Source organism: Nothoprocta perdicaria, unplaced genomic scaffold (assembly GCF_003342845.1).
Source record: "Nothoprocta perdicaria isolate Ctin4 unplaced genomic scaffold, notPer1 scaffold_5, whole genome shotgun sequence".
In the NCBI taxonomy this organism is placed as follows: Eukaryota; Metazoa; Chordata; class Aves; order Tinamiformes; family Tinamidae; genus Nothoprocta; species Nothoprocta perdicaria.
In genome coordinates, this window is record NW_020455754.1 from 2,987,492 (window position 1) to 3,012,395 (window position 24,904).

At 40.5% G+C, this 24,904-nt stretch overlaps 1 protein-coding gene across 2 annotated transcripts in view; it reads left to right on the forward strand.

Moving 5' to 3' along the window:
• The window catches only part of PWWP2A (PWWP domain containing 2A), a 13,762-nt gene extending 361 nt beyond the window's left edge, over positions 1–13,401 (forward strand). Inside the window, exons 1-2 of one of the 2 annotated variants that reach the window (XM_026047606.1) lie at positions 1–349; positions 10,638–13,401. The exon at positions 1–349 is cut by the window's left edge and continues 361 nt beyond it. In XM_026047606.1, the coding sequence (XP_025903391.1) occupies positions 1–349; positions 10,638–12,324 (2,036 nt within the window). In that variant the 3' untranslated portion in view covers positions 12,325–13,401. The remainder of the gene's footprint in view (positions 350–10,637) is intronic. The other variant, XM_026047607.1, reaches the window with a different exon arrangement.
• Positions 13,402–24,904: the final 11,503 nt, after the last annotated feature.

Sequence of the window (24,904 nt, forward strand, 5' to 3'; positions counted from 1 at the left end):
AGGAGGAGCCGCAGCGCTGCCCGCCGCCTGCCGGGCACCCCCAACTTCCCGAGGAGGAGCCGCAGCCCTGCCCGCCGGCGACTGGGGGCTCCGCGGCGCCGGGGCCCGGGGAGGAGCCGTGCGGGCCGGAGGAGGAGGAGCCGGATGCTGCTGATGCCGCCGCCGTGGAGCCGCAGTGCCCGGTGCCCGCGGCTCCGGCCGCCGGGGAGGCGGCGGTGGCGGCGCCGCCGCTGCTGCCGGGCTCCGAGGTGCGGGTCACCCTGGACCACATCATCGAGGACGCCCTCGTGGTCTCGTTCCGGCTGGGAGAGAAGCTCTTCTCGGGGGTCCTCATGGACCTCTCCAAAAGGTGAGAGGTGCCGGGGAGCTGCGCCGAGCCCCGGCCCCGGGGAGCGCGGGCAGCGAGGCGCCCCCCGCGCCGGGGCGATAAAGGGGCCCAGCGGCCGCGTGGCGGGGCCGGGGCAGCGGCGGCGAGAGGGGCGAGCGCCCCGCCGGGCCGCATGGGGCCCCCTGCCCCGGCCCCCGGCCAGGGGAAGCCCGGGGCCTCTCTGCTGCCATCGTCCCCGCGATGGGGGCTTTTCCCGCTGGCTTCTGCTGTGCATTGCCGAGGTAAATTCAAATTTCAGTACGTGTCACTTTAGTCAGAATAACGGCTTTCAAGCCACGTTATTGCACTCGYGAAGTATGGGTATTGATGCTCATTCTTCCCTGTGCGTAGTGTGAGGAGTGAGGAATAATGGTTCTTAAATAACAGGGCTTTATTTCAGGTGCAAAGTAAGTTTAAGCTTTTTCACATCATGATGTTGGAGTTGTCGTTTCTCCATCATCTTTCAAGAATGCCCGGCATGAACTCGTGTAAGAACTCGGTGTATGTTGATAAATGTTCTAACCGTTGTGTACAGGTGAAATATCTCTTGTCCTTGGCGTTCCTATTCTGAACATGTAAGTGCAATGCAAGTACCTGAGAGAAAAGTGAAATTTGACAAAGTTTACTATTGTTCAAGTTGATGGGATGCAAACAGTGCATTTTTTTCCCCAAAATTTAAACTATGTGCATTCTTAAGTCTTCTTATATCTTATTCTCTACTGGTTAGGTTGCTAGCAGTTGCTCAGTAACTCTCTGATACTTTCTAAAAGAAGGCTATTAGTGACCTGCTTTTTTGCCTGGGCCTAGTTTTTTGTTTATATTTTGAAATAGAAGGCCATTTCTGAAACCAATTCTGGGTAATTTCATGAAAGCAAGCTCTAAATATATGAGTTGTTGGGGTTTGAAATGAAAAGTCWGAAATTTATCTTTCAAAGTCAAATACTAAAACCTTCACACGGTGTTCATTTATAGTGTGAACTATTAAACACTTTAAAGCAGGCCAGGTGTTAAATTTTAATGCTGAACTGGTTAACATCTATTCTTTTGTGGGTCGGACATCTGTACTGGCAAAATAGTATCGTTGCTCAGGTTTCCAGTGGTTAACAGGGTGATAAAACACAAGCCACTGGTACTGCTAGAGGTCTGTGTGTGCTTGTGAACAAGGAACATGCCAACTTCTCCCTCACTGAAAAGATGGTATCTAACTAAAGGCAGGTTGACCACAAACATCCCCTCGTTGCCTGAGTGTTTTTGTGCATTGAGGATCCTGTTCTTGTGCAKCAGATCTAATGTGGCCCTGTGCAGTAAAGGTCATGTGTGGCAGTCAGACTGTCTGGTTCTTTCATGCTGTGGCTTCACTGGAAGGGCGCATGTCTTGCCCTTGCCTTTACAACTATTTATAATCCAGTTCCTGAATGAATGGAGCCAGCTTTTGAGTGTAGCACAGTGCATTAGAGACCCCTACATCTTAGGCAAGCAAGGGAGCTGCCTCTGCGCGTGGTGATTGGCCTTGTCCCCAGTGCCCCGCCAGCAGATGCCACAGAGCTGTGGTGACATTGGTGTCAAGCTGTGAGCACRAGAGGTTGGCATCAGAGGGATGGTTCCACATGCAGTGCTGCGGGAGGGGTGGCTGCGGCTCCCTCTGATCCCTGCTGGGACCTAGTGCAGCTCCCTCAAATCCCTCACTCTAATCCCCAATCCCAACCCCTCACTGTAATGCCCCAATCCCAACCCCTCACTCTAACCCCCTAATACCAATCCCAGTGCCTCGCTCTAGTTCCTCCCTCCCTCAGCAAATTTGCAGATGGCACCAGGTGGGAGAGCCGATCTGCTTGAGAGTAGGAAGGCTGTGCAGAGGGATGTGGCCAGGCTGGACGGATGGGCCGAGACCAACCCTCTGGGGTTTAACAAGGCTGAGACTGGGTCCTGTGCTGCGCTCACAACAGCCCCATGCAGCAGCCCCACAGGCCGGGGGCAGAGYGGCCGTGGAGCCACGCGGCCGGAGGGCACCTGGGAGTTCATAGTGAGAATGGTAGGAAAGTGATGCTCGTATGTTTTCTATCTGGTACCTTTATAGAGTTGACGGAGCCATACCCACCTCTTTACCCATGTGATTCTGGACTTCCTTCAGGGGACGAAAATTTAAATTCTGAAAAAAAAAAAAAAAAAATCTGACAATTGAGTTTCTAGATATCATTGATATTATATTTGGCTGATGATGAGTAAATATTTGTGTTTGAATAGGAATCTGTTCAGGTATCCCAAAGAAGGGAATGCAGTGGTAAGTGAACTCTACAAATAGTCCAGGACCTTCCTACATGTAAGAAATTGTTTATTGGAAAACAGGTGTTACAGGAGTCTCCAAGGTATTTAAGTTTATTGTGTTTTTTTTTCAAATTTCAAGTGGCTTGTGATAGAACTGGTCAGGTTTCAGCTGATACATTTTATATGCTCTTTTTATTATTTTGTGATTCAGCACTTAATTTGTTAGATATTAACATTTTTTATTAATTTCCTTCTGAGTCTGCCTCTGTAATGGAGCTTACAAGGTTTTAGTATTAGTAAGAATAAAATAGAAGGGTGAGGGTTAAATCAAAGCTACCTCAGTTGCAATCATGGTTTTCCATGAAAACAGTGAGATTTTTAGTACAGAAGTTTGTCGAAACTGTCTCCATTAGCTCATCTTGGATGCATGAGAATAATCTTTATAAACTTTCCTAATGCAAATTTTGTTTCTTCTGGATCAGTGTCCTAAGATGTTGTGAAAGGATTATATTAAAAAGAAATGAATTTTTTGATTATGATTAACTCATTCACTTGCTTCAGAAAGTGGCTGGTGTGTTCACTGCAGGTGCTAATACTGCTTTCATTAGAATAATTAGCAGAAGAAAATATGATCTGGTCCTTTTTGCTTTTTGGGTTTTACTTTCTGCTTTCCCTTCCAGGGCAATGAAAGTCCTACTTCTGTACAGTGCTGAGGAGTACGTTTTGATGCCTTTTCTTTTGAAGTCCTGTCTCCTAAAAATTTTCAGTGTTTTAAAGCTTGTGCCAAATTACTTAAACTTCAAGCTGGAAGAGAAGCTAAAACATCCCTATATATTCTCAATTCTAAAATTTCTTTATTTTGACCTTCATTCTGTTTCCCATGTTGAAGTGATACACTGCTGGCTTTGCCTTTTGTTCTTGCRGACTTGGTGAGGTTGATGGTTGCAWGTATTAAAGTCTTCATGAGTCTTATTATTACTTTTTTCCTCTTCTGCCGTCTCCCACTCCTTTAATGCTCTGTAAATAAGATGTCCATTTAGGAGTCTATAATTCACTTCATTTATAGAAGTACCTCAKTATTCAGTGGGCTTCATTCCCACATTTGTTTGAGGTAAGGAAAGATGTTCTTCATGGTTACTGATGGCAGTCTGATGTACTAAACATCAACCAGTCAGTAGTTGCACAGGAAGCTTTGAAAAGAGACTGAAAATTGGGAGCCACATCTACTGATTCCTGAGCTGTGAACSTTCTTTTTCCATGTTGATTCTGTGTCCTTTAGAAAAAGACGCGTTTCCACTTCTGCCGCTCTAAGGGCTTGTACAGATTAAAAAAATTGTGATCCTGCTGCTTAACTTTGCTATTACTCTTGCCCTTATCCTTTATTCTAGCCTGCAACAGAGCATTTGAGGTTCTGGTGTGGGCTCCTCAGTGTGTAWATGAGGGAGGGCTGCTGATAAGAGACCTGCAGGGCAGCCCACCATTGAGCAGAAGGCAAGCAGTCTCATGGCATCGGAATGRATAGTGGAATGCTTCATACAAAACTCTAGTTAACTTTCTATGTCATTCTTAAAACAATGATTAAAAGCTATTAGGAAGATGCAGGGTCAGTTAGACAAGCCTGTGTGCGTCCAGCATTTGACCAACACTGTGTCCTTGGGGCCTGTGAGAGGTCAATGCCACCTGCTGGCTCAGAACTACTGTGAAGCCTCCCCTGCACCTGGAGGAAGTAGACAGCAAGAAAATAACCTGATGAGTATTTTCAAGTCTTARTGTAGGATTAGAAAATCCTGCTTTTGGCCTGTTTGAATGCTCATCTGCAGAGAGGATAATTATTTTTCCCCTCCTTTCCAAAGGTTAAGTGTATGGTAGGTGTTCAAAATCTACTACTGAAGAAGGATATAACTGATGTAGGATTTCTGTTTTCTTCTTTACTCTCCTTTTGAAAAAGATATGGCATATTTCTCTCTGTATACTTTTTTAACTACTAACTTAATATAACAACAAATTTGGGTGCTTGTTCTATTTGTCTGGGGAAAGCTTAACTACAACTGCAAGTGTTGTAAAACACACATTTTCAGTGATAAAGAAATGTCTACGTTACAAATATGGCAGAGGTTAGAACAGTAAGGTATTCCAGAAATGCATCACTTCTTTAGTTATTTCTTGAATGTGTGAAGGAGCTTGATGAAAAAACTGGCATTTATGAACTACCCATAAACTTCGTGATATTTTTTCTTCTCCAGGACACTGGAAACACAGGTGTGATGTGAGAGTGTTTGACTAGAAGAGTGAGTTACATGTGCTCTGTTTGTAACTGATTTAGAGGTTTCATTGAATGACCTAGCATGAAAGTTAGCCCTACATAGAGCTGGCGGTTCAGTCAGATGACCCTGAGGTCCTTTTCAACTAAATTATTCTATRATTCTTTAATATTTAAGGTCCTATGTGTGAAAGTAGATATATCTTGTTTCTACCTACATCCAAAACTTTACTGAGTTTTATTCGTGGTCATTTATCAAATGCTTTTGAAAGGATGTCTGCCTTTCAGGTATCTACTCCAAAGTGGGTGATAAAACTGGACTAGCTTTTAGGATTCTGCTAGTACAGGTAGAAAACCTATTTTAACTACAGCCCATACTGGACTCGGACTCACCAGGATACTTGTTTCCATTTCTGATCCTGTGTGAAGTACTGCCGTCCTCTTCTCAAATCAATAGGTTCAAGTCTTGCTGCTAGACAGAGTATCTCTGTGATTTGTGCCACAAACTACTGTTTCCTAGGATGTTCCCTATGCTTGGACTGAGAGGAAAAAGATGGTAAAACTGTCCCTTCTTGCAGCACGCTCTTGTCTTCTGCGCTGTGATCGTTCCTTTGCAGTCCTGTGGAACTGATGAACCTGGTACATCAGGACACCGAGGTGCTTGAAGTTCAGCTGTTAATATCTTTCTCTTCCAAATTTCTTGTGTTTTTTTTTTTTTTTTTCCTTGGTGTGTGGATGCTCTTTAAGTACGCCTTTGAGATGTGCTATCTTAAAACCTAGGAGTCATGTAACACTGCAGTAAGGTAGCTACAGAAAAGCCTAAGGAGTGATTGTAAGTGGCAATACGGGTGGACTCAGAGTTCAGTTTAAATGGACCTTCAGTATTGTGGTTATGTCAGAGTAAAATTGATGTTTTTAAAGTGCATTTTAAAATTCTAGACACCCTGTCTTCTAAACAAATGTACTTGTTTGTGTCTGTGATAAAACYCTTTATGTTCAGGCCTACTAATGTGGAGGTGCTGTTGCAGAAAGCTGAAAGAAATTCTAAGAGTTTGCATGTAAATTTTATGATGAGAAGGTGAGGGATACCTTGCCACATCTGTGAAGCAAAAGTAGCTATTGGAAACTGCAAGTGCCCTTCAGGTTTGTCAACATAGAGAGTGTTTAATCTCTGCAGTGGCTAATTCTTTGAAGTTCTGCATTCAGACTTGTTTGGTTCTGTTTCTTGGAAGTCCCAGTCCTTCAAAGAAGGACTTTACATGTACTGTAAGTTAATACTTTTTGTGTATGTGTATTTGCATATTATTTGGTGTCATAGCTTTCCATTTGTATAGTTGTTGCAGAAGGAGCTCTAGGTGACAATGGTTAGGAATGATTAAAAACAGCTGTTCTCTTGGACACTTCCRACCGGCCTTCTCCAGATACTTTTTCCAGCTTGGTTGGTTATACGCACAGCCTGAGCTTGTCTTTGCATTGAAAGTTTGCCAGAAGCCAAAGTTTTGCTCCCAGGCCAATGCACCTGCCTGAAAACACTAAGCTCAGTGRATTTTTACGTGTCATTACTTCACCTAACTATCTCTGGATGCAGGAGCTTTCCAATTGGTGTTCTTGATGACATCTGCTGAGAAAGTTACTTAAAAGCAGGGTGGAAGACTGCAGTTTAGAGCTCCGAGGAAAATGGGCATTTCCTAGTCATTTCGGCCTAGTGTTCCATTATGCTGGAGAGAGTTGCTCTGTTGATAGTTTGGCTTCTGTGTATGCTTTATTACAGCACAGTTACTGAAAACGTCCAGTTGTATAGTACATTATATATCATTTAAACCCAAATCCAGATTAGGTACATTAGTGGAATATACTTGGTCCTGCGGTACAGGGACATATTGTTTTATTCTTAGTATTTAGAGCCTTTGAACCTTGGTCTGAGTGATTTAAAAAAAAAAATCCTGCTTTGACTTCTAAAAACACATAATGATGGTATTGAGTAGAAAGGAACAATGCGTAAAAAGTTAATGGGAGGCTACTGCAGCCTGCCTTATTGATGAAGATCACTTTTGTTCATAGTCATTTCCAGCAGGTTTGATTTAACACTTAGCACAACACAAGGAGTAGCTGTGTTTTGTTCATACTGATTGGAGGAGAAAGAAAAAAAGAAAAAATTAATCACCTCCTTTCTTTGGTTCCTTTTGGCAGAACAAGATCCTTTCATCACTTTTTTTTTTAAATTAGAGAAATAAGTTTAAGACATTGCAGGCTAAAGATGAAAGTGTAACATTTCATAGAACATCTTCACCCTGTGTTCCACGATGTATTGGTTAAATCCTTGGGCACATTGTTACGAATTAAATTGGGGCTTGTTCTTATGTTTTGAACACATCTGTGCACACATACGTTTGTGTGCACCTTGGTGCTCACCCAACTTGAATAGCAGTATATATTCACTGTCGTAATCTTGGTATAGGAATTGTATATATACAAAATCATATTCTTTTGTTCCAAGGACCCAAGTTCACTTGCCTTCAGGGTCCACCAAACTTTGGAGCAAAAAAAAAATGGGCCTGTGTGTTCTAGTGTTTGTAATAAATACTACAGTTAGTATTTATTATATATACTACATATATATATACTACATATATATATACTACAATATATATATTGTATATATATATATACATATATATATGTATATATATAATATATATACTACAACCTCTTTGGAGGTTCTACTCTGTTATCTTTGAGTTTGTGATTATTAACATGATTTATAGGAATAATATCTTTTTATGCTCTTGACATAGCTGATAGTAGATAACAGTTGTGAATATTCTCTAATTCTAAACTTCGTTATTTTTAAAATAGTTTAGGATAGCAGATTCTAGCTCATTTGCTTAAACCAATACCTCTTATGAGACAGGTCCCAGGTTCAGAGATTCAGTATGGGTTGTTTTTATGTCTTACAAGATGCAGACCTGCTGCGGGATTTTTTYAGTATATAACACTGTACTTCAGCTTCCTGTTCCTCAGCAATTTGAGGATATTATTTGACTAACAAGAGATTAGTCTGAGGTGCAGTAATAATCTCGGCTTCCTTCATGGTATCAGTTTTATGCTGCTATTTCCACTGGTCTACATGGAGTGTTAATCATGGTGGCTTTGCTCGTGCTTCAGAGGCAGTAGAAGTGGAAAAAATAAATCTAGGGAAGGGAAATGAAACATTTAAACCGGATACTGCTAGAGACTTCTYCGCAGTTCTCTGCGACCCTCTTCCCAGGTTGGTGCTCATAGTCGTTAACTTCTTAACCTTGATTCTGCGAACAGGTCCTCTAGGAGACACGTTTGTGTGCTGGTCCTTGAAAATGGCKTGGAGTGAATTTTAGATTCCCGAGACATTGAAGGTGTCATGTCTTTCTGTCTGAGTTTTGCCCTTCTTTCTATCACAGTCCTATTCTTATTTTTCGGGTGTGAGGTTTGGGATTGAAATTCAGGCTGTAGTTGTTGCCTTGTCTAGAAATTCTTCTTAACATAGTAAGTTTTTATTAGGACAGAATCCAATTTTATTGCTACAAAAGGTGAATATCTGAATGTCAGCACCATTCTACCATCTAAATACTACAAGTTTATTATCAGTAGATAATAAACCTTATTTAGTCTTAAATACCTTATTTGTAGTCATTAACAAAACAGAAAGTGTGGAAAAGAAACTTTCTTACACTTGATTATCAACTTTAGCACAATTTAAAAGCTTAGAGTTATGATTCTTTATGGAGAATGCCAGACTGGCTTGTTTTGGTTTTTGTTTTTTTTTTTTCCCAGAAGGCTAGAAAAATGGTTGCATCTGCTGGTACGTATTTGTAAAACAGTATGGCCTTCAGTAGATCACTTCATAAACAAGCAGTGCTCTGAACTGAGGTTCAGTGGAAGTGAGCCTGCCCTGTGCCATGAATTTTGCTGGAATGATGGAATATTTCATGGTAAAGAACACATACTAGTCCCTATACAGTGCCAGAATAGTGCTGAAGCTGCTTGAGGCTTCCTGTGTCTCTGGAGCTCACATGTATGAGTGCATGAGTATCTATCTATATGTTGATACTGTTATCTGTAAATTGTCAAGTGTTTGAATTCCTTTCAAAACTCATTGGATTGCCCTTTGACTAGCTTGCTTGCTACTTGTTTCCCTCTTAATAGGGAGTGCAACTGACTGGGTAGTTCAGTCCTGGATGCTGTGTTTGTTTCGATTGCAACTTTTAAGTGGGAACAGAGGCTTGCAGGTGTGTGGAAGCACAAATAAGTGAAAACTGGGCTAGCTAGGATGAYTTGTTTCAAAATAAATTTTCAAGAAATAAAAGCCAGAATCTAGGCACTTCTATGAGCTATGTGTTTCTTGTAAAAGTCAGGAAAAAATGGATAAGAGTTTGGCATTTCTTTAGCTGAGACAACCACAGATTGTAAATAAATATCCGTTAATCAATTAAAAGGATGTTGCAGCTAAACAGCTGCAGTGCTAAATAAACTAGCATTAACCTGAAGACAAGTCTTTAATAATTTGAAATGATTCAAAAGGGTAGGGTTGGCTTTTGAATTGCAGCTTGTCTATCATGTTGTTGTTGCATTAAGCTCAAAATGGTTGTGATATCACCCAATATAAACCGAACACCGTGGTGTCGTGGGAGCTGGATTTGGAGGGGTTTAGTTGAAGCTTGGGTAGCGCCGAATGGGCAGCGCTAGTGTGGGGCAGAGGAAAGGGCACCGGAGCTTCTGCAGCCCCTCATTTCCTGTTCTAGGGCTTGAGAGAATGATGGTGAAAATGTACGTGCATAGTGTTTGATTCCCTTCATAGAGGAAAGCTTTGCAAACTCATAAAATGGTTCTCTCTCCATAAAACTTTGCAAGAACYGCTGGTTTCATTCTTGAATATCATATTCCTGTTACTACAGGMACTGATGCTTAAGTCTTAGAGGGACTTTTCATTCCTCTGACTTAAAACTGGTCAAGGATGGTTATATTCTGTACGTGTCTCAAACGGAGCAGTACAGATATTGAAATGCCTAGAGCTCTCTGGAAAAAGTGGGCAGTAGTTTAAGGCGGTAATCCATTGGTGGAATGAGGGGAAATTATTTGTGCCARATTGAAGKGGTGTTTTTGCTGGAACTAACTTGAATGGCCCAGCAAGGTTTTTGTTCTGCCTCAGGTGATCAACTGCTATTCTTTCATGGATGCTTCTTATAGATGAGGAATGACACCTCRTCTTTTAAATGCTRGTGTTYATTCATTGGATATTTGCTATGATTAAATCTACAGCAAGTTCAGTATTTTGCACTCTGAAGAATTATTTCAAACAATGGAGACACCCTCTTCACTTAAATTGCCATTGAAGYTGAGGAGATATCTTGCTGAATGCGTAGTTTGTGTTTTTTAATCTTTTTGTAAAAATAGAGATGTTTTAAAGCAATTTTTAGACAATTGTGTAGTGTGTTCAGGGCTTGTTTACTATGGTAAATATGTTAACACAACAGAATTTGATGCAAGCAAAGCTGTGTATTTCACATTCTCTGCTGATTTAGCTTTTGTATCTTGCTTTTGGAAAACTTAAAGTAGGTCCAGATGTGATGCGTGGGCTTTGCCCCAGCACCCRTATCTCTCAAATGATAGCTATGTAAGATAGAGAGCTGGTCAGGCTCTTTTATTGTTGTGTTCAGGAGAAAAAAACAAAACCTCAAAACCTTTATKTTTTTTCTTTTTCTCTTTAAGGTTTGGACCCCATGGAATCCCTGTGACCATATTTCCTAAAAGGGAATACAAGGATAAACCTGAAGCCATGCAGCTCCAAAGTAAACCATTCCAAGATGAGGCACAAGTGAAGTGTGAATCTAATGCTGCAGTCCCTGATGACTCTTCCCCCACGCAGCCATCAGAACCCAGCTTAGCTAAAAGCCTATGGACTTCTAAACCACCTCCGCTCTTTCACGAGGGAGCTCCGTACCCTCCTCCTTTGTTTATCAGGGACACCTATAACCAGTCAATACCTCAGCCTCCACCCCGGAAAATTAAGCGGCCCAAGCGTAAAATGTACAGGGAGGAACCCACTTCTATTATGAATGCTATCAAGCTACGACCCAGGCAGGTCTTGTGTGACAAGTGCAAAAATAGTGTTGTTGCAGAAAAAAAAGAAATTAAAAAAGGTGGCAATGCAAGTGACTCTTCAAAATATGAGGATAGTAAAAAAAGAAGAAACGAGAGTGTGACTACTGTGAATAAAAAACTAAAGACTGATCATAAAGTGGATGGAAAAAGCCAAAATGAAAGCCAGAAAAGGAATGCTGTGGTCAAGGTTTCAAATATTGCCCACAGCAGGAGCAGAGTAGTTAAAGTTTCTGCACAAGCAAATACTTCGAAAGCGCAGTTAAATACAAAAAAAGTTCTCCAGAGCAAAAACATGGATCATGCAAAAGCTCGGGAAGTCTTGAAAATGGCCAAAGAAAAGGCACAAAAGAAGCAGAGTGCAACCTCCTCTTCCAAAAATGCACATTCAAAGGTCCACTTCACGCGGCGTCTTCAGAACACCAGCTCAGGTTCCCTCCCACCCCGGTTGCGTTTAAAGCCACAGAGATATCGGAATGAAGAAAATGACTCTTCTCTCAAGACAGGACTTGAGAAAATACGGAGTGGCAAGATGGCAACTAAGCCCCAGTCTCGCTGCTCCTCCACCCGCTCAGCAGGTGAGGCCCCTTCAGAAAATCAGAGCCCCTCAAAAGGCCCTGAAGAGGCCAGCAGTGAGGTTCAGGACACAAGTGAAGTGCATGTAACTGTTGATCAGGATGAACAGCAGACATTGGGCAAGAGAGGCAGCAAAAGCAATATAACGGTTTACATGACCCTTAATCAAAAGAAATCTGACTCTTCCAGTGCATCAGTTTGTAGTAGTGATAGCACAGATGATTTGAAATCTACCAACTCTGAGTGTAGCTCTACTGAAAGCTTTGATTTTCCTCCAGGCAGCATGCATGCACCTTCCTCCTCCTCCTCCTCCTCCTCTTCAAAGGAAGAGAAAAAGCTCAGTAATTCCTTGAAAATGAAAGTCTTTTCCAAAAACGTCTCTAAATGTGTCACACCAGATGGCAGGACCATATGTGTAGGGGACATTGTTTGGGCCAAGATTTATGGCTTCCCTTGGTGGCCAGCCCGTATTCTTACCATAACTGTGAGCCGGAAAGATAATGGCCTTTTAATTCGACAGGAGGCTCGTATATCGTGGTTTGGGTCCCCAACAACATCTTTTCTTGCTCTTTCACAACTATCCCCCTTTTTAGAAAACTTCCAGTTGCGCTTTAATAAGAAGAGAAAGGGCCTTTACCGCAAGGCCATCACAGAGGCAGCTAAGGCTGCTAAGCAGCTGACTCCCGAAGTTCGGGCCCTGCTGACACAGTTTGAAACGTGAACATGGAAAGTAAGGTAGGCAAGAAATCTGAAGGCTCCGCAAACTCATAGCCTAGTTACAGAACTACCATGAAGGACTTACCAAGTCAGAAGTTGCACTCGGTTGACTGCTCTTTTTATACTAAAACTGTTCCATTTGTAGCGGTTTCTTGGAAGTTAAACAAATTGAACATGCAATCATAGCTAGCCTAAAGTAAGAATTTCAGTATTTTTCAAGTTTTTGTTTCGTTTTGTTTATTTTTTAACTCCTCAAGCACCCGATGCATAGGAGCCATAGCCTCAGCTGAAAGGCAGCTTATTTGCAGGGAATTTTTTAGTAGTTTCTACCCAGTATGTACCTAGTTGCTGTGTGGCAAAGGGTTAACACAAGGGATGAACGTAGTAGCTGTGACTTTTATTTTATCTTTTTGTGGCCCATCAGGGAAGTATAGAAACGTAAGCCTTGTCTAAATGGTCTTTAAACGTTATTTCAAATAGTTTCTAATGTATTTAGTCTGGCCGGTGCAAGTGGGTCCAAAGCGCGTGTAAACATCTTAGGACGGACGGCAAGCCCCAGTCCACGAGGGCTAGTTTAAATGACATTAGAAAACTTAACTCAAATTTTTAAGGAAGAAAAATTCATGTAATTTAAAGACCAGGTTAAATGGGGTTTTAACTTAGTGACCACTTCTTGAACACTCAGCCTTTCTATGCACATGGGGGCACAAAYATAACACTTCAGGGTCGGAGAAGCTGAGAGGGATGCCTGTAGCTCTAAGACAAAGCTGAGAAGTTGCTCAGTATTTGGGATCAAGGGCTGTTAATGCTGCATAGGTGTGAATTATAACTTCTGGTCTTTCTTCCTGAAGAAATCTTTCAGGCCATTTGCCTGGAGGTTTAGATTAAGAGAGGCTTTGTTTTGAATGTGTAAATAATTGATTGCTTAAATTGGTCAGATTTTCTCCTGACTGGTTGTTCCTAAATTCTTAGGATACGTCCTAGTAAATTACACTTTGTGAATTGTCAGATGTGTAATTGTTGCATTTTGGATGTATCTAACTTTTTTTTTTAATATTTCCGTTTAAGGTATCTGTTTGCAGGTCAGAAAATGAGAATATGTAATTGTGTAATGCTCTGAAATGTAAAAAAGCAAAATGTAAATAAAATTGACTAAATCAGAAATATTTGTGTGTGTTTCTCAAAAAGCTTTGAAAAAATTTCAGGATGTTAGAGTATTTTATATGTATGCCGTGTATTGAGGACACCCTTTTAAAAAGTAAATTGTCCTTTTTTTCCCACTCATTTTTAAAGATAACTGCTTGATATAAAATACTACTTGTATACTTAAGATTTAATTTTGAGATTAAGCAATTATCTTTTTGCTGAAGCCCTGTAGAGGGCTTTCTATTTGAGCTGAGGTGCATCAAAATTTTCCCTTAATTTGGTTTGATTCCRTATGATTGAAAAAAGACTGTGGATAATGTTACTCGTGCAGTGGGGCAAAGTTTTCAATTTTTTCCATCTGTCAAAAGCCAATGAGACCCAACTCTCCCCTGTTACCTCGGCTTTTCTTGCATGTCTGTTGCTCAGTGTTGGGCAATTTCATGCAGTTGATTTCACTCCCTCCCATTCCCCTCCTTGTAGTTTTGGTCCTTATCTGACCATACAAACGACCCTGTCTTCTCCCACCCACTCCTGTTTCAGCCTTGCACTGTCTTGTGAAGAATTTGTCAACCTTCATCCTAGAGCAGTTTTCATCCAGTATTTTTTCTGTAATTGCCCCTGTGGGCAATCACGACAGATGTAAAAATTTAAGCCTAGAATGAAATTAGGTTTTAAAGATGTAAAAATTTAAGCCTAGAATGAAATTAGGTTTTAAAGAGATGTGAAAATGGGGATTTAATCATCAAACCCTTAAACTTTTCAGCTTAATCCTAAATCATATTCATTCATGCTACTGTGTGGTCTTTCCAAAGTGTTCAGCTTATTTTAACCCTTTCAAATTGTTCTGTTGTGCCCACAGAACTAACAAATCTAAAGTGTTGAACACATGGCAGTCCAAATTTCCTGAGAAAAGTGTGGTAATCTGTTAGGTGCTAATTGAGCTTCCAAATATATTGGCTTTTTCTTGGCATTCTGTTACTACAAAAAAAAAAAAAAAAAARAAARAAAAAAAAAAAAAAAARAAAAAAGTCAATGCTTTTTGAATGTGATAAACACACAAATTTCATAATGCAAAAATTCCTGTTTCAGTCCTATGTATTCTTTCCTGCAAACAGAAACAGTTGCTCTATTGGAGTAAATAAGCCTTTGTTCCTAAAGCAGGCTGCTTTTTGAAGCCGAGAACGCAGGCACCAGGGTTAAGATGTCTGAGCTGCAGCTTCTTCAGGTTCAGAAGCTTGAGCACACTGGTTATGTTACAGTTATTCTGAGCCAGGTAGTGGTAAAAATATTTACCTTGTTTTGTGCCTTTTTTTTATTAAATACGCCAGCTTTGTGCACTAACTTTTTCTAGATAGAAGTTAGTACTAGAGCATACGTCAAAGGTTGCTCAGGTGGTCACAGCTGAAATAAGAGCTTTAAGCATTGGGGTGAGGTTTCTTTAGGTTGTTTCATGGTCARAAAAAAGCTATTAGAAGATTTCTGAATTGTAGTTATGATACTTGCTTGATCAGTCTTTTCAGGAGTGGTTATTAATGGGCATCATTGCTTTAGATTTACCTGGTTTCAAAACAGCTTGATAATTTTTTTTTTCCCATGAAACACATTAGGCCAAAAGCATCCTGTTCGTTCTGTTCTGCTGTCTGCATGGTTGTGGTATGGATATTGCGTGTAGCTTTAAAGGTCTAAAAGCTAAGCCAAAGCCTAGTGCTCTTTTAACAGGAGAAAAAAACACCAAAACAAAACAAAAAGAACTATTAGGCACGCATCTGATCCCAGCAAAACTAGCTGATAAAGCATGGGCTGCTGTTCTGGCAGCTTGGTGCATGTCTACCACGTCTAAGTTAAATTGGCAGCATAAATGATTTACCAAATAACATGACAGGAGTGTGTCTTTACAGTGCCAGGATAAGTGCATCTGTGTAATTAAGCTGGGCAACTGTTGCAGGCAGCCTGTGCCTTGTGAAGACGAGCACCAATATAGACAGTGACTGTAAGTTTTCTATCAGTTTAAGGTAATAAATTGCAGAAGATATGTTTTCAAATTAAATTCAGTCCCTCTGTATAGTTGGTATTTCATGGCATTTCAGTGTGGGGTGAGGGATAGTAATGAGTTTTTAACATGAGTATGCTCTGCCTTTGTAGAGCTTTAAATTCAGTTAAGTGTTTGGGAGAGTAGTGTTCCAGTACTTACAAACTTGTCCTTTAAAAGGGCTGTTTGATAGTAGGATTGTTTCATAAATGAAGCTAAAAGCAAATGGAACATGTTTGCGTGTAAAGAGAATTCTGTGGGAATCTGAACATTCTTTATTTTTTCTAATCAAAGTTATAACGGTATATGGCAACACTTAAATGAACCAAGCATCTCTGATCATACTGTATTTTATTTTGCATGGTGTTATCTTTAGTTTGGAAGCTAAGAGGACTGAGAACTACTGCACCAAAAACTCTGAGGGGAAAGCGCAAAGTCCTTCCCTTCTCACAGGCCAGCTGTGCAAGGCCTAGCAGATTTGGTTTTTAGCATGTTGCAGAGTATCAAGAACAGGAGGAATTTCTAAATGTGATCACATTTAAGAAGGATCGTGTCAATGGAAGTGCTACGAGTTAYTTGCATTGCTAGCCTCAGGTTCTTGTTTTAGCAAAACTCCTTAGTCCAGAAATTAATTTTCATTTATGCTGTCCATTGACTTTTGCATGAGTTACCATTGTAGAACAGGAATGAGAACCTTGGAAAACCAATCTCAGTAGCTAGTCCTCAGCAGTGCTAGCCAGGGTGTTCTGAACAACATAGAGGTAGAACTGGCTGCTTGGCTGAAGAGCTCAGGAAAGAAAGAAGCTAATAATCCACACAAGGCAGTTTCAATTCACTTCTTTGATATTACATTCCAGCAAGTACCAGAATAAGCAAATTCAGTCACTGCAGTGGAGTCACCGTTATAGTTATGGCCGTGCATTGAAGAAAAGTATAGCAAGCTGATAATTACAAGGGTACCAAGACAACATTTTTGTCAAAGCTGTTTAAGCATGTAGGTAGGTATCGTTGGTACAAGCAAGCCAACAAGCATGAACATGATCTTTCAATACAGAGCTTACAGCAATTAAAGGTTGGGATCCTGTGTCTTTTCATTTTTTCTTTCAGGTTAGTTTTGTAGGGATGTAAATGGAAGAGTATTACGGGACCAGAAGGAAAGAAAACCCAGATACACGATAAGGWGGTGAAGTATGAGTTGGTTGCCTAAGGAAAGTGCTACCTTGCATATTCAGTAGGCAAAAGGGAAGAATGGTTTGTCGTTTGAAGAGCCTGCAGAAAATTCTAGTGAAATGTGTCTTTGTCACATAGGTGAACTGTTCAAACTTCTTTCCAGAATATAAATTAAAACTATGGAAGTGGAGTGGCTTGTTACAGGATTTTATGTCAGTTTAGACTATGCTTATATTAATTGTAAGACTTATTTTTAGCCTAGGATGTAGCAGCATACCTTCTGTAAAGATCTCCTTTTGTGGGTGTGCACTGGCTATAGCTGCAATAGTTTAGMAAAATCTTGCCTATGAACAAGGCAAGTTTTACCAGTAGCAACAGAGGTCTCCTTGCATAACCAGCTCGTGAGTTTCTTCTGTGGCTGAACTCATCAGTGATTGTCCACATTTAACACGGAGGCAGTTAGAAGCCTGTGGTATCGATAACCTTTAGTAGCTATCCAGCTATATAAAGATCCATTAAATCCTGTTATGTAAGATACAGATGCAAGTATTCAGCTTCAAAGTATTTTTAATTAGTATTGATAACCTCTGTATGGGCATTAACAGTCACGATGACAACTTCCTCCACAACATTTAAAATACCTCAGTGCTGTTTCTTGAGACAACTTTATAATTCAGTTTTAAAGGTTCCCTCACTGTGGTGGTTATCTTCCTGGTGTGTATATACAAATACATATATACATATATATAAAATATATATATATAAAAAAATAGATTGTGGCCATTTAACTAGGTGAAATAACACCTTCTTGTAAGATGGGTTTTCTCTTCCCTGCTCATCTTACTGGCATTTCTTCACACTTGTTCTAGTTTGAACTCATCTTTCTGGGAGATTAGTGGTAAGAGCTTTATCCAGTACTTGATGTGGAGTTTTACAGGAGTCTTCTAGAATGACAGTAATTTTCCCTAACGCAGAAATATCTCTGAAGACTGTTTTAATTGTTGCTTTCTAATAGTAGCTGGAAAATATATATTAATCTATACTATAATTTAGATTAATTCATACACTTAAAATAATTTAAAAAAAAAAGCCTATAACCAAATTGCCATCTATGAAAGAACAGGAAGAAAACCGGCAATTCTTGGGCATGGTTAGGAGACAGTGGCTTACAGACTGTTTTGTTGGGCGTATCAAGTTCAGCAACTTTGGGCTTAACTACATGGGGAAAATTGCAGCATTGACAAGCTTAGCCCCAGTTACTGACATTTGAAATGAGCTCAGGTCCACACCCCCACTTATTTCTGGAATTTTTTTCAGTGTTCTTGGTATGGAGTAGGATGAGTGACATGTAAAATAAATGTCATTCATAAGAAAAGATCTGAATATTGGCAGACCTGAGCCACCTTTCACTTCTAGCAGGGAGTCCAGTGTTCCCAGGCAGCTGGCATAGGCACAGCGCTGCAAATTCGTGTAAGTTGAAGCAGGAAAGAAATAATCCTGCGTTCCAAGTTTGAATTCAGGYTTTGCTCTCCCAAACAGATCATGAAGACAAATGACTTTGTGGAATTTATTTGGTTACATGTTGGACTAGTTATTTTCAAGATCAGGCCACATGAATTTTTAACAACTGCAATGTGGTCTCTATGCCAATGATTTTATTCCTCAGTCCAGAGACGAATATGCTATTGGAACTGCAAATATTGGAAATATGCAAATAACTGAAGGATAAGTGCAGAGACAAAGGGGAAATATGTTTCCATTTGGAACTAGGACAAGAAATAATTGTTAAAATTACAAGAGAGAGAATTAAGAGTAGGTGCTAGGCTGTTTCTTCCAATTATAAGTGAAATGCTGCAGATTGTTTGGGAAGTTTTGTAATTTACAGAATTAGAAGCTTTCAGAAATGATAGCTGGGCAGCCTTTGGGCAGGAATGGACTAGCTGAGTTCATCCTGCCTCCGATCTGGGATATGGCAGATGTCCTATCCAGAGCCTGGTGTGGCTCTGCTTTCTGTAGTTTTCTTATTAGCAATTCTGATTTTGGAAAAACTCAACTTTGCCTGAACATGTGTGTGCWGTGAGGTATCCTGCCCCATGCAGTCCTGTTCTCAGCCCCGCAGGAATCACTCTGGGCACGATGGGAGTGAAGCCCTCTAAAAATACATCCTTAGTTTCCCTGCTAGGGATAACTGTGCTCTAGCCCCTGCCAAGGGGCCTCTTCTATATAAAAAGCTGATGACATTGTTTATATAAAATGTCGACTACAAATGAGCATTCCTTTTTTTTTATATAAAGCATTTTGGTCAGTTTTMAAGTTTTGACTGCTGGTGGTTTTGATGTCAGGTGTGTGATGTGAATAAGAAATGTGCTGCGTGGCAGTGGAGTGCTCCGAAGCCGTGATGGGAAGGCAGGCACACATGGCACTGCCACAGAAGCGGAGGGTAATCCCCCCATTGCCGCTTGCTTTGCTCYTCTAACGAGCACGTAAAGGGGAAGAAGGTACTAAAATGATAGGTAAATGGCTTTCTGAAAGAAGTTTAGGCTTTAGGGTAAGACTCTCTAGCTGTTCTGTGTGACCCAGATACCTACACGGGTGGCCACGCAGCRAGTGAGCTGTTTGAATGGGCGTTTCACAGATACCTGTAAGCTGTTTCATGTAATCCGGTCATCTGAGCATCTTTAAAACTAAAGTCACCTTGATACTTATTTTACTAAGGCATGTCATAGGAACTTTCCTAGGATGTCAACACTGAATGACACACAAAATCAGTTGATGTTTTTCACAAGGATGTAGGTGAATGCAGTGAGGGGCAGATGAACAGGTCATTGTGTTTGCCAGGACTAGAAATGGTCTGGGTGCTTTTTGCTCACAGATCATACGCTCTTCTGGTCCTGACACATGTGGAACACTAATTGGAAGGAGACTAACAACAAAATCGTTTTCTTTTAGCCTTCCCTAATGCTTCCTGCTGGGCATAAATTGTGTCTCCTTTGCACTGCTTTTTCCTTTTATGTTAAAAATAAAATACTAGGGAAGTTTTTTTTCTAGGGACTAACACTGTAATATCAAGTGGCTGAGGCATGAGCAGTAAGAGGAGACAATTTTTATCAGATTGCTGTGACGGGCTTTTTGATATGCATTTAGCTTGGATTCCTTGATGATGGATGATGTTTGTGAAAGTTCTCGAATCGCTCCTCTGATTCCCACCCAGTCCTTCAGCAAAATCAAGAGACAAGTCCTGCTTCTAAAAATAGCTTCCTTCCCAGAAAAGAGAGAAATCAAAAATGTTTTCCTGTATTTCTGCTAGAAAAAAAAAATCTATGTAAGTTGTTGTTAATAATTTTATCTGAAGATTTTAAACATTGAGTATTTTTAGTTGGAATATCATACTGGCAATATTAAATTATTTTAGGGGAAAATAAGCTTTTTGGTGAGATTTTCAAAAAATACTAAGGGGTCTAGGGACCCAGTCTCTTCAGATAAGTTTATATAAAGATGCTAGTTTTGGCAGGCTTTAGAAATTATTGATGCTGTGTTACCTATTTCAGAGAATTAGACAACTGATGACTGTGTTATTACTATTGGCTTTCCTGCTGATTAAGAGCCTGTTGTTAAGGAGCCTGTTAGGCTGTAGAGGACCATGACAGTTCTACTTTCTTTTCAGTAATTCATTACCTGGAAGATAAACCTATTTTCATTCTATAACTAAGTAGAATTTGAGTTTGCAGCCATTATTCCCCATTTGCTGTTTCTTCTCTTGCATATCTTTGTATATAGGATGAATCTTGGCCTCTTGAGGAGGTTGCATTTCTGTTACTGTAAATATTCTTAATTTGGAGGTAACTTGGAGGAAACTTWATTTGGAGGTAACTGCGTCTTTTCCTTTAAAGTATGTGATGGCAGATCTGCTGTTTCTGCTTTCCTTGTCCTTCTGGGCTGTCCTCCTCCTCCATGGTGACATGACGGTTGCCCTTTTGCTTTTCCTTTGAAGAGCACTTAGAAACGCGGTGCTGCCTTCTCTAGCCATGGCTGAAACACAGGTGAAACCCAGGGAATTTTCCTGTTAAGAAAACAGAATCTGTATAAYTCCCAGGAAAGCAGCTCTGTAAACTGGAGGCAATCGAGACAGACTTTTATGATATCAGGCCATAAGCCAGAAAAGGCCCTTAGCCCTCTCGATGCTTGTCCTAACACCCATGCTGGCCTCTGTTTCCAGTTTTTTATGGTGAATCCCGAGTCTGCAGGAGCTGGGAAGCGCTTACTGTGTTGTGAGGAGCGCGGCTGCCCTCACACTGAGGAGGTGGCCCTTGTGGAGCTGCAGGCYGTGGGTTAGGCCAGGCAGGGCCTGAGCCCTATGAGTGACTGATAAATGAGACAAATTGTGTCCGGTGACACGGAGCTGGCGAGGCGGGCTGCCTTCCTGGCCAGAGCTGTGTCCGAGCGACACGTTATTCCTGTGGCACCAGGGCCTTGGCGCCCTCCATGCTCCTGGGAAGTCCCGGGATGAGGAGCCTCCCTCAGCGCTCTGCATTAGGGGCTGCAGGGAGCACGGGGATCGGTGTCTGCACGTTCCTCAGCCTGCCCTGTTCCTCAATCACTGCATCTGAGGAGCCTGTTTCTGTATGTTGATACCACATTGAACCTTTTCTATACAAAATACTGCTRCAAACAAAACCCAAAAGCCAATATATTTAGATTCAGGAGCTAGGCTGCAATGCAAGATTATTCCTCACTGGTCTGTGCTCCATCCTTATATAGCCCCCTCAAGTTGGCTTTACTGCAACAATACCAATATTCCATCCCAGAATTTTCTATATTCATGGCTTTTCAGAAGCATGCAAATAGCAAGTGTTTGTTGGCATGTATTGAAAGGACAAATTTCTGCAWTAGTCAGAAAACTTATCTTGAAATAAATTACTATTTACAATTTCTTTTCCTAAGAATTTTGGCCTCAAAACCATAACTTCTTGGAGAGCAACTGGTCTGTTTGCTTTTTCATCTTTTGTTGTCTTAGTTTTCTTCAGTCCTGCAGTTACTTCAATAAATATAATCCCACCTGGAAAAAGCCTTTGAATTGCAGTTTGTAGATTGTGAGGGACCAAATTGGGATTTTTATTTATTTATTTATTTATTTATTTTAAGTCTTGAAGAATAAGAAACAAAACTGAAGGAAACTGCAATATACTTTGATCCATTTCCTTTTTTAAGCAGCAACAAACAACAAATGGCAGCATTTTACATCCAACTGATGGGTCCTGCTGCTCCCTTACAGTGTCTGACAGACCACTGTGGATTCAGGTGGGGGGTATTGAGGTTATCAGTGAAACTGGCAGGTCTGCCTGGTTTAAGCCCTACCTTAAGTGAAGGGGCACTGTTATCTACTAATCATATATAAAGCAGGTTAGGAGAGAGCTAATGAGTTACCAGTTATTTTATTCCACTTATCCTTTTGAGCACTTCAAATACAGTCTGTTCTCCCTGACCTAACCTGAGGTCACGATTGACATGTACTTTCTGGAAAAGATCCACAAAAAGTTTCTCTTTAGACTTGTTTATTAAATTTTGTATTACATCATCAGATTAAATACCATGAGAGTTATAAGGTAAAGGCCAAATGGAATGATTCTAAAATAAGGCTCTATACCTTAAGCCAGCAATACTAAAATGCGTGGGGATCACATCTTAGTAGGAAGCATCTTGTGGGCAGTTCATCCATTGCCTGTGATTGTAGGCACTGCCGTTGTACKCCTTTTAATGAAACTTAGTAGATAAATCAAGAAGGAGAGTTGAAAAAAGGGTTGAGCAGCAAGATCTCAAGGACCAGCTCCCAAGTGGCAAGTAGAGTGTAGCTGGGGAGCCACTGCTCTGAGAAAATGAAGCTATTTTTCTTCTTAYTACCTCTACCTTTGTCTTTCTTTCCAAGGCCCTGATTACAGCAGAGTATCTGTATTTAGGTTCAAACTTAATATATGTGCTTAACTTTAAAKGTACACTAAACGTCATGGAATTCAAAGCACAAAGACAGATATTTGATATTATTTGGAATTTGAGCCTAGAGATGTACTTACTTCTTGCACTTCGTATGGGTGCATGCATGTCTTTATATCTTTTTTTTGTTGCATAGGAAATAGGACAGCAAGGAGAACTTAAATTTATTGTAAATGTAGTTTGATTTACATGAAGAATTCATTATTTTCCCTTTTTGGTATGAACATGAAAGAATTTGATTCAATATTGTTCTGTTGCAATAGGTTTGGGGTTTGGTTTTTATAATCTGAAATTTGTTGCTAGTAAAACACAAACTGGCTTTCATTGCAACGTAAGTCTAGTATCCTGGAGCCACTTGAGCGGGTGCCTAACATTCAACAGGAGAAGCTGCCTGGTCCTATATAAGGACATTCTGGAATCTTTCCATGAAAAGAATCAAAAAGTTGCACAAAGAAGAAGTGGCTTGTTCAGTAACTTGAGTGCCATGTTTATAACGGTCAGATTTTGCCTGGCACTGATTCTGAAAAGCACTGTGGCTGTTTCAGCTGCTACGTTGGAAGAGGATGCGTGAAACAAAAAGTCTCATCCCTTCCGAATGAGGAAACGCTCGCCATGGGTAACGGCTCGCCTAGCTAGACAAAMTAGTAGCTGTACACACGGGCGGGTGATTGAACCAGTTTGTTGTCTTGTTTCTTCCTTTGCAGCTCACAGAAGTTTGCTAGCTAAACATAGCGTCCCTAAGGCTTGAATTTGGGAATGAGCCTGTATGAGCATCTTGACTCAACTGTCATCCTACCTTTTATAGGATTTCCAATATATCTGAGTAGTGTTGGGTCCTGTGACATACAATAAAAGCTTCTCTTTGCAGGACTTCATGGATACATGACACAAACTTAATATTAGTTATTTTGGAGAATCTCATACTGATCATATGATTTAATGACCAATATKGAAAGTTTTGTGATCCAGGATGCTGTTGGTTTAGTTACCTGCACCAACAGTAAGTGTTGTTTAATACAAAAGAAAAATATGGTAGTTCATTATATGTGGCCTCCTTCTCCTTAGAGAGGTTCTGCGCATTTATGTTGTGCAGCTGGGAATGGAACATAATTAAAAAGGGACTTTGTTTTATAGAAATCCTGAGTATCATCCCCAAATGAGGGTCCATTGAGTATTAGAACAAATGCCTATGTGGTTCTTTAACTTGACTCTGTGTGGCAAATATGCACGTCTTTGCCTGGATCTGTTAAATTTCATAGTTACRCCTCTTTTCCTCCATAGCAAGTTTCCCAGAATCTCATTCCTGTTTTAAACCTTTCTACTCCATTATATAAGATAAAAAATGATTTTTTTTTCTGTCTTTTATGTTGTCTTTTCTTGGCACCATGAGCAGTGATTGAGAAATCCCAGGGATTTACTCCTTTTCTTCCTGGCTTCCTTTGTGTTAGTGCTGTTTTCACAAACTTCACTTTTCTGCTTCTCATTTTTTGTCTCTTTTGGTTATTATTCAAGATAGTTGTTCCTTTAGAAAGAACTTTGGGATTTTCATGTCCATATTCTGAATCTCTTATTTTAATTGCTGTTGGTCCCAATGCTTTGACAGTGCTGAAAAATGTGCATCTGTAGCGAAAGAAATATTGGCAGTTTAAGCTTCACAGAATTGTGAAAGGAATCAGTATAACTGGCCTGCTTGGAACTTGTTTTGCCCTCTTATATGTGTTTGCTTGCTTGCTTGCTTGTTTTGAGCTAAGGGTTTGGACTAGGTGAGCTCGGGTGGTCTTCTCCAACTTGTCTTGAACTGTGGTTTTCAATGTTGCTGATGGCAAGTCAGTGCAATGCTAAAGGTTACTGAGTGTTGGTGGTCTCATGGACTTTTTTTATCTGCTTTATCATTATTTTATAGAGTTGCTTGCTGAAAATGGGGAAACATAAGCACTATTTGAAAAGGAACACGATTAGCAGCCTAACACCATGCTGCTCCCTTGTGTTCCTTAGGCCTCACTAGCTGTGGGGTACAGCGACAGGGGAAGCTTTAGTTTTATATTGCAAAGTGCACACCACTGTAGAGCCTCTGTACGTTCATCTCCTGCCTTCATTAACTATCTCTAAGCTACTTAAAAAATTCTCTTGATACTGAAACGGGGTGAGAGACAGCATAGATCAGCATGGAAGCTTCTCCAAAAACTCCAGTCAGCTGAGGCGCTTGTTCACTTGTATATGTCTTATAATGTAAATATTTTTGATTTTTTCC